General features: G+C 37.6%; 1 protein-coding gene across 7 annotated transcripts in view; it reads left to right on the top strand.

The window, feature by feature from the left end:
* RERE (arginine-glutamic acid dipeptide repeats) overlaps positions 1–14,901 on the top strand; it is a 387,180-nt gene that overhangs the window by 169,678 nt on the left and 202,601 nt on the right. For 6 of the 7 annotated variants that reach the window (XM_053660331.1, XM_053660333.1, XM_053660334.1 and 3 more), the window contains 2 exons: positions 5,320–5,390; positions 14,497–14,622. In XM_053660331.1, coding sequence (XP_053516306.1) covers positions 5,320–5,390; positions 14,497–14,622 — 197 coding nt within the window. The remainder of the gene's footprint in view (positions 1–5,319; positions 5,391–14,496; positions 14,623–14,901) is intronic. The other variant, XM_053660335.1, reaches the window with a different exon arrangement.

Raw genomic sequence — 14,901 nt, forward strand, 5'->3', positions numbered from 1 at the left:
CAGTTGAGTTATTTCTTGAAAATATATTTATGAGCCCTGGCTGGTGTAGCTCAGTGGATTGAGCGTGGGCCTGCAAACCAAACAACTTTGGTTTGATTCCCAGTCAGGGCACATGCCTGGGTTACAGGCCAGTTCCCAGTGGGGGGGACGCATGAGAGGCAACGATACATTGACATTTCTCTCCCTCTCTTTCTCCTTCCCTTCCCCTCTAAAGATAAAATAAATAAAATCTTTAAAATATTATATATATTTATGAAAAATAGCATTTTTATGTTTGTATTGATAGAGCATAGAAACTTTCTTGCTAGAATCTTGTATAACTTCTTTCTGTTTTTACATTTTTGTTCAATTGATTTGTTCGTCATATAGTTTTTGAATGCCTGCTATGCAAGATGCAGCATGTTGTTTTCTGAGGTGAGGAATGGTGATGGGTGTGACTGTTGTCCTGATGGGGCACCTGGAGAAGAAGCCTCTCCTGAAGGTGTGCAGATGTATGGGTTGGGATTCGGGTTTCAGGATTCAGTGTTGTTTCTAGCATGTACACTTATACACATACACTTCGTTTTTTGTATGTTGAATATTTGGAAACATCCCATTTAGCTAATGAGATACCTATGTAGTTTCTGTTCTGCAATATTAGGCCAACCTGCTGTTACTCATTGAATGGTTGGTTCAGCGTCCAGGGTGGAGGGGTCTTTGTGAGAGAAACGGAAAGCGGAAGAGCAGAGCAGTCCTGCAGGTCATCCTCCAGGCCCACCACTGTGCCGCCCAGCCTGTGCTCTGTGCGGTTGGTTTGTGAGAGAGCCTTTGTTCATGTGGGTTCGTTATCAGCAGTAGGGGTTTCCTATTGAAAATTATATTGAAGCAGCACTGCCATGCTTTGCAAAGGGATGAGAAGGTATTTCAAAGAAGAAGAGGCAGCAAGTCACTAATTGGGGAGGGAAATTCTTTAAGGGACAGTGCTGTGGCTGAGCACCGCCTGACCACAGCTGGAATGGTAGCTCCCAGTGCTGCTTACTCCATTAGTGGCTGAAGTACATGTCCACCATGCTCTGTGAGGGAGGCTGCCAGCAAAGATGCTGACAGGTTCTTTGTGTTTCAGGATGACAAACTGCCTGATGCTTCAGGCTGTGGTTTTTTACCCTTGAGAAGACTGTCCTTCCTCTATTTCAGCAGCTTGTTTTCTTTGTTATTATTTAAAATGTTTTCATTTGTATTTTTTATTGAATTTATTGGGATGGCATTGGTTAATAAAATTACATAGATTTCAGGGGTATAATTTTATAATATATCATTTCTATATCGTTTTGTATGTTTACCACTCCAAATCAAGTTTCCTTCCATCACCATTTATCCCCCTTACCCTCTCCTATCTCCTCCCCCCACTCTGTTTCAGTGATTTTCAACCTTTTTCATCTCATGGCACACATAAACTACTAAAATTTTGTGGCACATCAAAAATATATTTTTTGCTGATCTGACAAGAAATAGATACAGTTTTAATTGATTCACACCAGATGGCTGTTTATTGTATTGGCTGTTATCATTTTTTTATTTGACAGTAAAAAAAAGGGAAAAGAGGTCAGTGCCCCGACTAAATAGTCAGGTGTTGCATGTTTTAAAAATGCTTGCGGCACACCGGGTGGAAATCATGGCTCTGTTTTTGCTGATTTGCTGAACATTGAAAAAGCAGAGAGGGCTTTCTTTGCCTTGAGAATCTGCCTTCATGTGTTTTTCTGACTTTCTTTTCCAGCTTAGCACATGGTCTGTTATTTGCAGATGGCACAATGGATTCTTGGACACAAAGCTGTGCTGGGGTTGTTAGAAACAGCCAGAAATGCCCCTATTAAGTATCACTGCCCAAAATCGTGGATACAGGTTGTTAGAAACAGCCAGAAATGCCCCTATTAAGTATCACTGCCCAAAATCGTGGATACAGGATTGGAGGTCACTTAATCGTGGGATCCATTGCCAGGCAGAAGCTAGGTGTTAGAGAATAAGTCTTAACCTAGACCCATGGCTTTATTTCCAGACACCGATATAAAGAAAAAATCAGTTATCATCTGTTGTTTGGCATAATTGACATTGATGGTAATAGCATGTGCATTATGCACTTAGTGGATCACATCAGCTTTGCTCAGTTCTTGCAGAACTGCTTGCTTAACTTTCTGATTTTTTAAAAAGCTCTTTAAAAAAAAAGGTGTTTGCAGTGCTTGTGTTGATCATGGGGGATTTTCAGGTTGAGGATCATTGATCCAGCTGACTGAAACCAGCTTCAGACAATTCGTGCACTCATAAATTGCATGAAAATTCTTGGCAAATCATTTTGGCTTTAGGAGATTTCTGGGCATATATTCCAACTGAGATGTTAACATTGCTCTTGACTTAGGGTCTCATCTTTCCCTTACCAAATAAACCACTTTATTTGGGGCTAACTATAGCCATCTATATAACATTAGTCCCTTAAATAGCTGCTTAATTAATGAGATGAGGGGAATACTTCTTAGGAGTATTTACCCTTGTTTTGAAAATCATTAAGAGGAGTAATCAGATTTTGTGTGTGTGTGAGACTTAAATTTCAAATGGTTTCTTAGAATATATCCTTTTAGTGTCATCAACCTAATCTTTATGAATAATAAAGAGTGGGACTACTGTACCTGAACACAATAAAACAGATCAACTCTACAGTACTTTTTCGTGAATTATAGAAGTCTGTTAAAAACAATATTTTTCCCATTTCGATGGCAAGATTGACATGTGAAAAATTTCAGTTTATTCTACCTCTGATCTTCACCATTCTGTATTTTATTTATACAAAACAAACTCTTAAGTTTTATCACTTAATTTTGAAATGAGCTCATGTATGAGTTTCAAAACACCCACAGAGATAGATTATTTGATACAATAACCTATTTTATAGAGTACTAGCCTAGTGCATTGGAATCTCATGTGAATTTATAGCTTTGGATCAATTTGAGTTGCCATGGTAACTTTTCTAACCAGAAAGAGGTGACTTTTTATCTAGTAATAAGGCATTAGTAAGTAAATGTGTTAATTCCATATGTCAGATTTGAGAATCTGCTCCCTCAGTCTGCCTTGGCCCTCGTGGCAGTGACTCTCAAGCCAGGAGTGCCAGGCAGCTTCCAGTAAGGCTGCAGACAAGTGTTTAGGCAAAGGGAGGTCAGCGGTTGTCCTTGACACACCACTGTATTTCTTTCTTCCTTTCTCTGACAGTTACATCCAAGGGTAGTTATAGATAATTATTTTCCTGCATGTAGGTTTGCAGTGAGAAATGAAAGAATATGAATGCTCTCTTCGTTTCTGGAAAGTGTTTATATATATATAAGTTAATAGCTGCTTTATGTCTAAGTAAGAGGGTTTATAGTAAGGGTTGTGTTGATTATGAAAAGAATATATACAGCTTTTTTATGTAAAAAGAATAAAGTTGCACATAGTTTTTACTGTCTAAGCATCTGTCATTTACTTCAGTTTTGTCTGGTTTTACCAACATGAATGCCAGACATCAGTCCTTGTGGATGCAGAGAATACTGAAGCGAGTAAGTTGCTCTGAGCTCAAAAGCTTGAAAATAGTTGTGTGGGCAGTGCAGACCACCTGGCTGCCAAATGAGTGAACAAACAGGAAATGTACACGGTCAGTTTTATGACCAAAAGAAAAGAGATGTTGCCATTTCTTTACAGAGGAGACATGAGAATTACTGTTGCTGGAGGTAACTCATTCTAAGGTTGTAGGTGTTGGTAGCACAAAGGCATAAAGTGAGTTTGGCATGGACTAAGGTAGGGGTGTTGCTATTTCTTTGGGAGAGTGTAGCCTAGGGGAGGATGGGGTGTGGTTTGGGACCAGACCATTGGGTACAAAAATTTTCTGTCACATGGACTTTAAGAAGAACATGTAAATCATTAGTTAAGGAAGAAATCTATTAATTTTGAAGCTAAAGAAGAGTAGCTAGGTATGACATTGTTGCATATGAGATAGGACAGAGAGGCCATATAGACTGTCATTTGTGTTCAGGTTGAGTGGAATGAGTAAATAACTGATATCTAGGGATTGGAAATGCTGGTAGTTGGGTCCAATAGGGATTAGAATGCAGAAATCAAGACCCTTGTGTTGTCCCAAAATTGTGCAAATGAGAGCTATAGTTTTTACCTAGGAATGGAATTCTTCTGTTTTTTACTTGAATACCAGATTAAGGATAAGAGGAGATATATGTGCTGTAGTGGGAAGACTTTTTTTTTTTTTTAATTTTAAAAGATTTTATTTATTTATTTTTAGAGAGGAAGGGAAGGAGAGAAGGAGAGAAATATCAATGTATGGTTGCCTCTTGTGAGTCCCCTGCTGGGAACTGGCCTACAACCCAGACATGTGCCCTGACTGGGAATTGAACCTCAATCCTCTGGTTCACAGGCCCACGCTCAATCCACTGAGCTATATCAGCTAGGGCCCAAGACTTTTCCTGTTTTTATCTTAAGTTGATTAGCACATTAAATGGTTGTTGTCTAAATGTTGAGCAGAGTTATTTAGCATCCTTGATTCTGGAACAAGTTTGAAAGCTTAGTCCGGTTCATTCTGTAGCTGCTGTTTGACATGAATACAGGGATCGAATCTCTATTGTGAGTCTACATCTGAGTGGAGAAATAAGTTGGGAATTCTGGATACCTAAATGCTTCCTTCTTTTTCTGGAGTGACTTTGGGCCACGAAAATCCCGATGTCTTTCAGAAGTATTTTTGGAAAGAAATGTCCTTTTAGTGAGGGCTTTCCATATGGTCTGCCTCTTAGTGGGTGAGCTAGCACTTATGGCGGGACTGCTGTGTTGCTCTTTCTTGGCTTTGAACTTCTAGCAGAATAATCCATGATCATCTTGTCCTATGTTTTATAATGATGTTAGGTTGTAATGTGGAGAGTTTTTATATTTTTTATAATCACCGCTTAACTAAAAGTCATTGCATTTTTAAAGCAAAGTATCTTAACCTGCCATTTTTAAAAAGCAACCTTTTAGACTCCAGAGGTTGAATCTGAATATGGATAATCAATCCCATGGGATTTCCTCCTCCCCCTTCTTCAGAGACTCTAAAAACAGTAATTGAGGTCTTAACAGAAAAGTGGTCAGAAAGAACCCAAGAGCTCTTTCCCTCTAATTTAAAATTACTTGTAATTTAATATCACCTTTCAGAAAAATTTTTCTCTAAAAATGTATGTGTTTTGTCATTTATTTATTTATTTATGCAGTGGCCTTATGGGCCCTGTGTTTGTTCCCTTAAAGGTAAATGCCATTGTTTTAAAATTTCTTTTTCTTTTAAAGACTGTGTGTATATCGAGAGTCGGAGGCCAAACACACCGTATTTCATCTGTAGCATTCAAGACTTCAAACTGGTAAGCATTTTTTAATGTGCTGTTGATTCTACTCTGGACCTTCTCTGTTTCCAGTTCCATTGGCTGTCTCTTGGTTGCTCGTCCATCTTACTGACCTGATGTCCAGTTTACTTTCCAAGTGCTGACTGCCTGGGGGCTGTAGCACTCCTATAAGGCAGTCACCAGTTTTATCTTTTTTGTTTTGTAACACTTAGAGTTATAAAGCTGTGCTGTAAATAATGTGTGTGATGTTTTCTTCTTTTCATAGCTATTTTGATAACAATTTCAGAGATTCTCTCGAGTTTCTGAAGTAGTTTGTTTCTCCTCAGCCATTGTGAAGAGCCTGAAGAAAAGTAAATTTGGCATTTGATGAGTTGGAAAAAAAGAATGTAACTGGGCCAGAGACTAGTTTCAGTGGTGACTATAATTAATTTACTTAAGATATTTTAGCGAGTATGGAGTGTATCTTGAATCTTTTTGGCTAGTCTCCCAGTCATGGCGGTTGGGGGAAGGAAGTCTGGCTCAGGGACAGCGTATCTGTAATACTTCCTCATTAAAAAATTTTCCCAAGTCCATAAGTATTGATATTGCCCGTTATGATATGCATCTCACTTTCAGACCAGCAGTTCCCACACTAGGGGCTTTGGATCCCTGGGTATCTGTAGAGATTTTGCACAGATCTGCAAGTAAGCGTTCTTAGCCTTAAATAAATAAGTGTGCCTCACGTGTCTGTACAGCTACTTTTCGAATGTATTCATATGCTGCTGTGGTTTTTAAAAGTTTACTTATTTAATGACAATATGCAATTAAGAATCACTGTTTATTAGGTATTTTCTCAAACAATTGATAAGTGAAATACTATTAAAATGCTGTTATTTGGGGGTCTTTTGAAACATTTAGGTCCTAAAAAGGGGATCCTTGTACTTGAAGGTGGGGAACTACTGTTTAGTCTTAAGTGAGAGAAACTCTAATCCTAATTTGTAGAGGTGTTTATCAGTGTCTGTGCATGTCCTTATTTCCAAAACCCTTTGAAACTTTTGATAATATTTGTGTTCTGACATGCATTGTATGGGGTATTTAAGTTTAAAGAAAAGTAATGTAGGCCTGAAGAGATCTTTAACTCTGCACCTTCTTTGTTTCTTTTTATCATTTTAATTATCCAAAATATTCATATAGTGTATTATGATCTAGTTAGTTAAAAAATTGCATGCCATTTTTTTCTTTAAAAATTATTGCATAAGTAATGCATGCTTATTGTTTTACAAGAAAGTCAAATGTGCCATTTACTTCAAGTTCTGGCTGTGGTAAGCTGCTTTTAATTTCCCTGGTTGTTTTATAAGGTGGTCTTGCAGTTTAATCTTCTAAAAGTCAGATGCTTTTTATTCAGATTTTATGTCAACATAAAGTTTTATCATTTTTAGAGGTCTTTGCTATTTATAAAATGTTTCCTTCCAAAGATTTCTTTTTTTTACGGATGCTGCATTAACATCCGAAAATCTGGTGGTGGCCTCCTTTCCTGAAGAGTTTTCTTTTGCTAGTGACTGCTGCTACTGCTCTTTTCCTGGTCATTGTCTCTGTGTGTGATGATTCTTACCAAGTGTAAGACCAGTGCACCATGGGAAAGATGTAGCTGTGAAATAAATTTGCAAAGATTTTTTTTACCTCTTAGAATCTGAGCTCCTTTTGTACAGTTTTTGCACATTAGCTGCTGCCTTTATGTTTGAACAGTGTTGCTCACGAAATGCTGATTACAATGTGATAGTTGCTGTTTGCAGCAGAGGTTCCTGCTGAGTTACAGTAATTGCTCAGGGTATTAACAGCAATAAAAGCTGAAGCTTCTGTCATCAGTATTGGTCTAGTACAACACATTAAAGCTGCATGCAAAAACAATGTGGGAAGTAGGTTGCAGTTAGGTACCTTTTTCTAAATTGCACACTGCTATGTCTTGTGTTTTTGTTCGAGTTCTGCATTCTGCATGTATCATACTTGTGTAAGATTACCAGAGATGATGAATTATTTGCTACTGGAAGGGATGTAGTTATTGTCTGGATCCCCACTTCCTTCTTTGGTTCCCAATACTATTAACAAAAAGGTAACCTAGTAGATGAAAACAGTCATTGGAAGTTTTCCCAATTCAGCTTATGCAAGCTATAAGGGGAAAAGATGAACAGAAGGAAATACGCTTTTTTTTTCTCTGCAAGATTTTAAAAAGAAGAAATTGGAGTTGGTTTTGCCCACAGGAAATACCAGGTGTGGCATGTGAAATAATGGAAAACAAAAACCCACCAGCTTTGAAAAATTACTGATTAATTATGTATTTTATCTTTTTAGCTTTATTTGGTTTGGGGTTGTAATTGTGAGATATATTTCTTTGTTTACACCATTAATTAGAATTAATCCTTTTACCACAGCAACTTTGTGAGTTTAGGTATATTTCGGGACTATAAAAAAAAAAACTGGGCAAATGCCCTTTATGGTACATGTTAAGTAAGAGTACAATGTTGAACACATCAGAGGCTGGAGAATTGAGAAGTGGAATAGGAGACAGCTACCACCAGTCACTAGCACAATGCTAGTGTATTGAACTGAGGATCCTTGGTAACAGTTCATGACTAGTTCAGTATGAGATAAGAAGGGTCTTTGGATTTTACACAGGGATCTGGTTGTCCTCCCATAGAATCTGAGTCCATGATATGAAACATAGCTGCTTCTGTTTACTGAGTTTACTTCTGTTGTCCTGGTAAACTGTTAAGCAATTGTCCCCTTTTACTCTCAAAGGTGTCCCTATTTGGATGATGGGTTTTATGGGGATGGGATCCATGACTTCTGTTTTATTAACATTTAACCATCAAAACACATCAGGCCTCTCTGTCCTATATTGGTAGATATATTTTAGAGCCCACACTTTCACAGAGGTAAGTGAAAGCTGTGATGGTGAAAAAATTGAGTTCCCAACAAAACTGAGGTTTTTGGAAGTAGCATTTTCAAGGGTGTGCTCTGGTTCTATCAGGAAGCTTTCATTCATTTAGGAAGTGTTCATTAGATTGGGCTTATTTACAAACTGGGAGATCTGAGTTTGTTTGACTACAGTGACAAAACTATCTTTGCAACATGACAAAAACAGGGGCTTGAGGGCAGGAGAGGTAAAGTTGGATTATGGATAGTGTGTACTTGGAAGCAGGAAGAAAGAGGGATCATCAATTAAATAAGGCAGCTTTGCCCTTTAGGCTTCTAAACTACATATTAAAGCAGTTGGCAAAATCTTCAGCTCTTTGAAAGAACAGTAGTGTGGAATGACAATCTATGATCTTTGTGGCCTGGCTTGAAAAGATGAACTGAGAGACTGAGAAGTTAGTGGAGGTTGGGGGTCGGGGTTGGCGGCAAAGTTAATAGGATGAATCAGAAATAGCCTCATTGCAGAGAGAGTTAGGGCAGGCATAAACAGGTCATAGGCAAGCTGCTGTGCTCAGACAGGATGCCAGGGAAAGGTGAGCATTGGAGCAACAGCAGGGCCAAAGGGAGAGGCCTCCACTGATGCTATTTCCTTTTGGAGTCCTAGATTATCCTTGTTGGTTCCTCTCATTGGATGCCTCTTCTCAGGTAGCTTGAGCTGATCTCCAGTAATTGTAACTTCAAGAGCCTAGCGTTAACCCTTTCCTTTGCTGCACTCCCACAGCTTTTCCGAGTCCCTTTGTGACTTGTTTCTGTGAGAATTTTGCTCCTGAATGAGTCAGTATCACCAAGAAGCATTATATCCCAGAGTGCAATTAAGAATATTTTGGGTTGTAATCAGGGCCTTTGACAGGCATTTATTGAAAACTTGTGTTCTTTGCTGAGCACAGCATCATAGTGGGGACTGAAGAATGTGAGGTGCAGCTCTTCCCCGGGTGATCTTAGGGTCTAAGGACAGACAGCTGTGGCATTTTAGATATCAGTCCCCTTTGGAGAACACTGAATAGGATTGATTTGGAGGAAGCCACTCACTTTTTGTCCCCAAAGAAGGATTTTTTCTTTTACTAAAAAACCCCAAAGTTTCATTTTTATAGAAATCCAGGCCTTGATAGTAGACTTAACGTGCTATCTAGAAATAATCATGGGCTCTGAGAATCCTCAATAAGAAGATCACTGAGATTAGCAATTTCCACTCAGTATAACACTGAGAAGTTCCTGGATTGGGTCTAACAGTAGCAGTTCATACTTAATAATTCATTCACAGGCAAGTAATTGAAACTGTTTCTTTAATATTCTACCTGGGAATTCTATGTGGATTCCTAATGAGTATCTGTCATTCATACAATAGAAAAAGTCTGATTTGGGTTTCTTAAGAGTTACATAATTATCTACTCTTCAGTTATATGAAATGAACTTTCAAGTAGGATATGTAATTATTATAGATATTATATTGAGCAAATAACATTGATTCATTTTGGCTCTCATTTGGTTGATTAAAACTGGGAACGTTATTGTTAAAATTATACCTGGTCTACACATTACTTAGAGTTAGGGATATGTCATTAGGGATATTATGGTATTTCCAGTTCACTGTTTCAGGCTCAGTGTGTTGTTACAGCTCTGCATGGATGAATGTGCTGTTGTGTCATTTGTGTCCCTAACAGCATGCACCCTAAGTACTGATTGTGAGTGCAGGATAGCTAAAGCCTTAGTTTACCACCAGTTATCTTGGAACAGGCACATCTCCATTACTGCTTTGAGTGTGGGGGCCAGAGTATTCAAGATTTAATAGCATGGGAGCAGCTGGGGGAGGAGCATTTGGAATTTCTCATTCTGATTCCTGGTCTGTACTCTACCCCCAAGAACTTTGCAACAAAAGAGGAACTGCAGAAAAAGTAGCTTCAGCTTAGATTCCATTTAGCTTTGAAATTGCCCTCTGTACACCAAGTTGTTTCTTAGAAGTGAATTAAAAGTAAGAAGCTGCTATTCTTTCTTTAAAATGAAAACTTATTGAGGATAAGTACTTACATTTTCTCATTTTTCTTTAGAGACCTTTACATAGATAATGCTGGGAGATGTGAGGAGCTTGTTTACATGCACTCTTTGTGCACACATACATACATGTATACATACATATACATACATACATACATACATACATATCTTGTATATATCTTGTAATATTAGGTAAATATTAAAAACTGATTTTGGGGTGGGACAGGAAGTCCACATTAATTTGAACATGGCTGATTCAGAATTTGGGATACTTTTCTGGGACTGAGATGAGGGATGGTAGAGTGCATGAGTTGACAGCTTGACATTGACATCAGTTTGTTCCATCAGTTGCTCTCTTTCATGACCTTGGGCAATACACTTAGCCCTCCTAACCCTGCTTTATTTAACTATGGAGGGGATAGAATGTACCTACTTGGCAGGTAGATTGTTTTTAGATTAAAAAGTTAAGTTTACAAAGTGGGTAGCACAGTGCCTGGGCCATGGATTGACAGTGATCATGATGTTGACGTGTACTTGGTGCTTTAGGGTTAAGCTCTGTGAGAGGAGACACCACACCAGCTTTGTTCATTGATATACTGTATATTGAGCACTTAGCACATTGCCTGGCCCACATATGACCCACAGGAGATACTTATTGAATACTGAATAAACTAACATTTCCATGGAAAGAATTTACTAAATTCCATGGAAAGATTTCTAAAAAGTTTAGTAATAGTTTGATACAGTGCTTGCATTAGCTACTGATTAACTTTGTTTATTAAACAAGCCAAAGGGATCTACTTCTTTACCTTTTGTTAAGTTTGCAGTGTGTATTAAGTTATATATCAGTATTTAAATAATAAAACTATTCTTAAAATACTTTAAAACTTAGTTTCTAATTTTCTTCAGGAAGTTTACATTAGTGTAGCTGATACGAAAAATGCCTTACGGTATGATGATTTTGTTTCTGTGTGAAGCAGCGATTGTTTATCTTTTGTTTTTTATAGTCCCTCAAATTAGCCCTGCAGAATTGAGTATTGTATTTTTTTTAATATTTGTAGCTCTTTCTTCTGTTTACACTTTTGGCTCATTCCCTACACAAAGGTCAGTAACACCAGTTACAGCTTTTTTTTATTTGCATGTAGTGTTGGATAAGGAAATAAAAACCATGAAGTTTGTTATCAAGTGTTTTCAGTTTATAGAGTGAGGAATTAAGTATCACTTAAAGAGACAGTAAGATGTAGAGCTGAGACAATTCTTCAAACGGCATTGTTCCTTTCCATTAGGTTGGTTGTTCTCACTGTCAGGAGTTGAGTGTGGCAGTGTGGCAGTACTCTTCTTCTCCTGTGATTTCTCCTTCACAGATAGGTGTGCATTGCTGATCTGGTGCTAGGGGGTTCTTCTGGAAGGCCACAACTACCCACCCTCTTCCTTTGTTTGAAATAAAGGCTTTGGTTGCTTAGTTATTATCCATTGTAATGAACTACAGTGGGTTGTTGGGCTTACAGGATGCTATGTTTGGAGTAAGTCACCAGTAATAAATACAGTAAGTTCTAATAAGTTCTCATTTAACATCGTTGATAGGTTCTGTGAATTTAAGGGAAATGACGTATAATGAAATCAGTTTTACCATAAGCCAATTGATATAAGAATTAAGTTCCTCTGACATCTCATCAATGTTATAATGAAAGGTGATGAACAATGATGAACAAAATGATGCTATATGAGGACCTGTTGTATGTTTGAGGACTAAATGTCCTTTTCACGTGTAAATTTGAAGTTTATAATTGTATTTAATACTATTAAGAAGCAAGAACAAGATGAACTGTCTTAGCTCTGAGTTTGATGGACGTGGTCAGAGGAGATGATGATGGTATCTCCTGCAAACCCCTCTCCCCTGATTATGGGGCCGTTATGTTGAAAGTTGTTTTGAATAACCACAACCATTTTGTGTGATCTGAATGTCACCTTATAAATGGAGTACAGTATTCATGTAAGTGAAAATCAAAATGAGACTTTGGGAATAAATAATCTCAGCACCTTATTGGCCCTATGTACTCAGCTTCTTAGCAGTCTCTTTTCACTCATGACTGACAGCCATTATAGATAACATGGGCTTTAAAGTTTTAATGGTTCTCGGTTACTGTGAACTTAGTAATTCATTTTGCCCTATCTTATTTGGATTTTAGGACTCTAAGAAATCACTGGAAAAGTTTAATTTAATTTATCTTTGTAAAATATGTATAATGTTATTTACTAAATATATTCTCTATATGAATTTTTTCAATGCAGACAACTCAAGGTATTCTAATTTTTTAAAAAGGAGCTTAAGAAAGGTTGAGACAATTTGATATTTGCAGAGAACTGCTGTGCAAGAATATTGGTAAAGTCTTGTCATTCAAACTCAATTCCTTACAACTGGAAATTTGTAATTTATATGTGGGTGTGGATGTGGATGTTTGTGTTAAGAACCAGCTCAAAGTAGTCCAAGAAAGATCATGAGAACTGAAATAAAACTGGAGAAATGAGATATTGTGTCAGTGTTTTCTGATTCACAAATAAGAACAATGGTATGCTTTGAAATGATGCTTTTTTTAATGCTTAAATTGCTTTAATAATTAATTGAACTCTTGCATATTAACATAATGCCAAGGTGCTTAGAAATGCTTTACTAGGTTTCTTTGTTTAAAACCCTTGATTTGTATGAATAAGGGATTTATCTGAGTGGTCTGATTAATTGAATTCCTAGTGTGAGAGATTAAACAGAAATTCATTTTTATTTGATGCTTATGGTAAAAAATATTGAATATACTGTACATTCTTGTACACAATTGAATCTTTGATTTGGGTTGTGCAGTGTTGGTATGGGGAGGAGGGAGGTGTGTGGTGGTGAAGGTTATGGCTGTAACACTTGATTTCATCATGTGTTGTAACTGAGGCAGTAGAAGTCAAGACACTGCACAGAATGTGTGGAGCTCAGGGTGTGCTGTAGAAGGATGATCTGTAGAGAAAGAAAATAAAACCACCATGCTGAAGACATTCCCAAAGTTAGCTTATTTCATGGGACTTGTCTTTTTTGTTTGTTTTAAAAGAGACAGAGCATATTAAATCTTGACTTATAGGAAGTTGTTAGAGTGATTCTTTGCTTCTCAAAAGGAGTTATATGACAAGACTCCATAAATATGATTTAATATTAAAACATTTACTTATCTGTAATTTTTAAACAACTTTAAGAACAGATCTTGGATAAGCATTTAGAGTTTTATGGGGTTTTTAGTTCATTTAAAGTCTAATGAAATTGAATTGGTTGGTTTGTTAGAAATGTTATGTACTCTCTAGAATGTTTGAAAGGGATCATATTCAAACTGTTATCTGAGGTATCTTTTTGACACTTAAAAGTAACATGCTGGCTTTCAGAAGTTGCTCTCTAATCTTTTACTGGTTTTAATTTTCTATAGTTTCTTTTAAAAAAAAGTGATACATACCAAACTGGTTTTGCCCCTAAAAGAAATGTCTTTCTTGGACTTGATGCTTTGTGCCTGTTCATTCATTCTACTTACCTTATGGGCACTGGAAAAGATTAAAATTTATTGGAATGGGTCTTTTTTTCCCCCTCTGGTATTAAGCTTTTGTCTTTTACCTTGCCTTTAGCTTTACAAAATTAAACTAGGACTTTGAGAAAAATGGTAGGATCTTTCTTTGATACCCCTAATGCCTTTAATATTTCCTTATTAATTATATCTTAGAACTTCAGCTTCTCTCATTAGAAAATGCTTCTGAAAGCTCACTTTGTCTGCTTGTGGTTCATTTTACGGTTGTGTTTATCTGATACCACAGAAATTTTTGTTTTATTTTAGGTACAGCATACCACTGTCACTGTGCTTTGGCACTGTGTCATAATAACTTGGTTATTTTGAGGGGCACACACCATACTGCTTTGTGAGAGGATCTAGATTAAAGAGTAAAGCTGGAAGGATCATAGTTTGCTCATGCTGAGCTACAGAAACAGTTGTTATTAATGCAGCAAGGTTAACTTTAGTGGTAGAACAAATTCTCTGAGATTTCAGAGGCCATCTGCTAAAGGATTTGTGCAGATACGTGATTGTGTGCTGAGTGCCCCTAGTAACCAGGGTATGAGGAGACATTGGGCGCGTTAACTTAAAACTCTTTTCTTTTTTAGGTCCACAACTCCCAGGCCTGTTGCAGATCTCCAACTCCTGCTTTGTGTGACCCCCCAGCATGCTCTCTGCCGGTGGCGTCACAGCCACCACAGCATCTTTCTGAAGCCGGGAGAGGGCCTGTAGGGGTAAGGAGAATCCCGTTTTTAAAAGCTGTCAATATTTTATATCCATAGGGTATAAAATAGGAATATTACCTCCCTCCCCAGAACCCCTATAAAAATGTGCTGTATTATATGTGTTTTTAAAGGAGTAACAAGTACATGCACAGAGGAAGCAAAATACGGGACTTGCCTTACCCCTCTAGGACAGTTCCAGAAGTTAGTGGGGTTTGGTGGTGTAGGGTATCTGGCACCAGCAGAGAGCATGCTGGGCTGCTGCAAGGAGCAGGAGCTGGCAATCAGCAG

The sequence above is a fragment of the Artibeus jamaicensis genome, unplaced genomic scaffold, assembly GCF_021234435.1.
Source record: "Artibeus jamaicensis isolate MK-2021 breed Jamaican fruit bat unplaced genomic scaffold, CSHL_Jam_final scaffold_847, whole genome shotgun sequence".
In the NCBI taxonomy this organism is placed as follows: domain Eukaryota; kingdom Metazoa; phylum Chordata; class Mammalia; order Chiroptera; family Phyllostomidae; genus Artibeus; species Artibeus jamaicensis.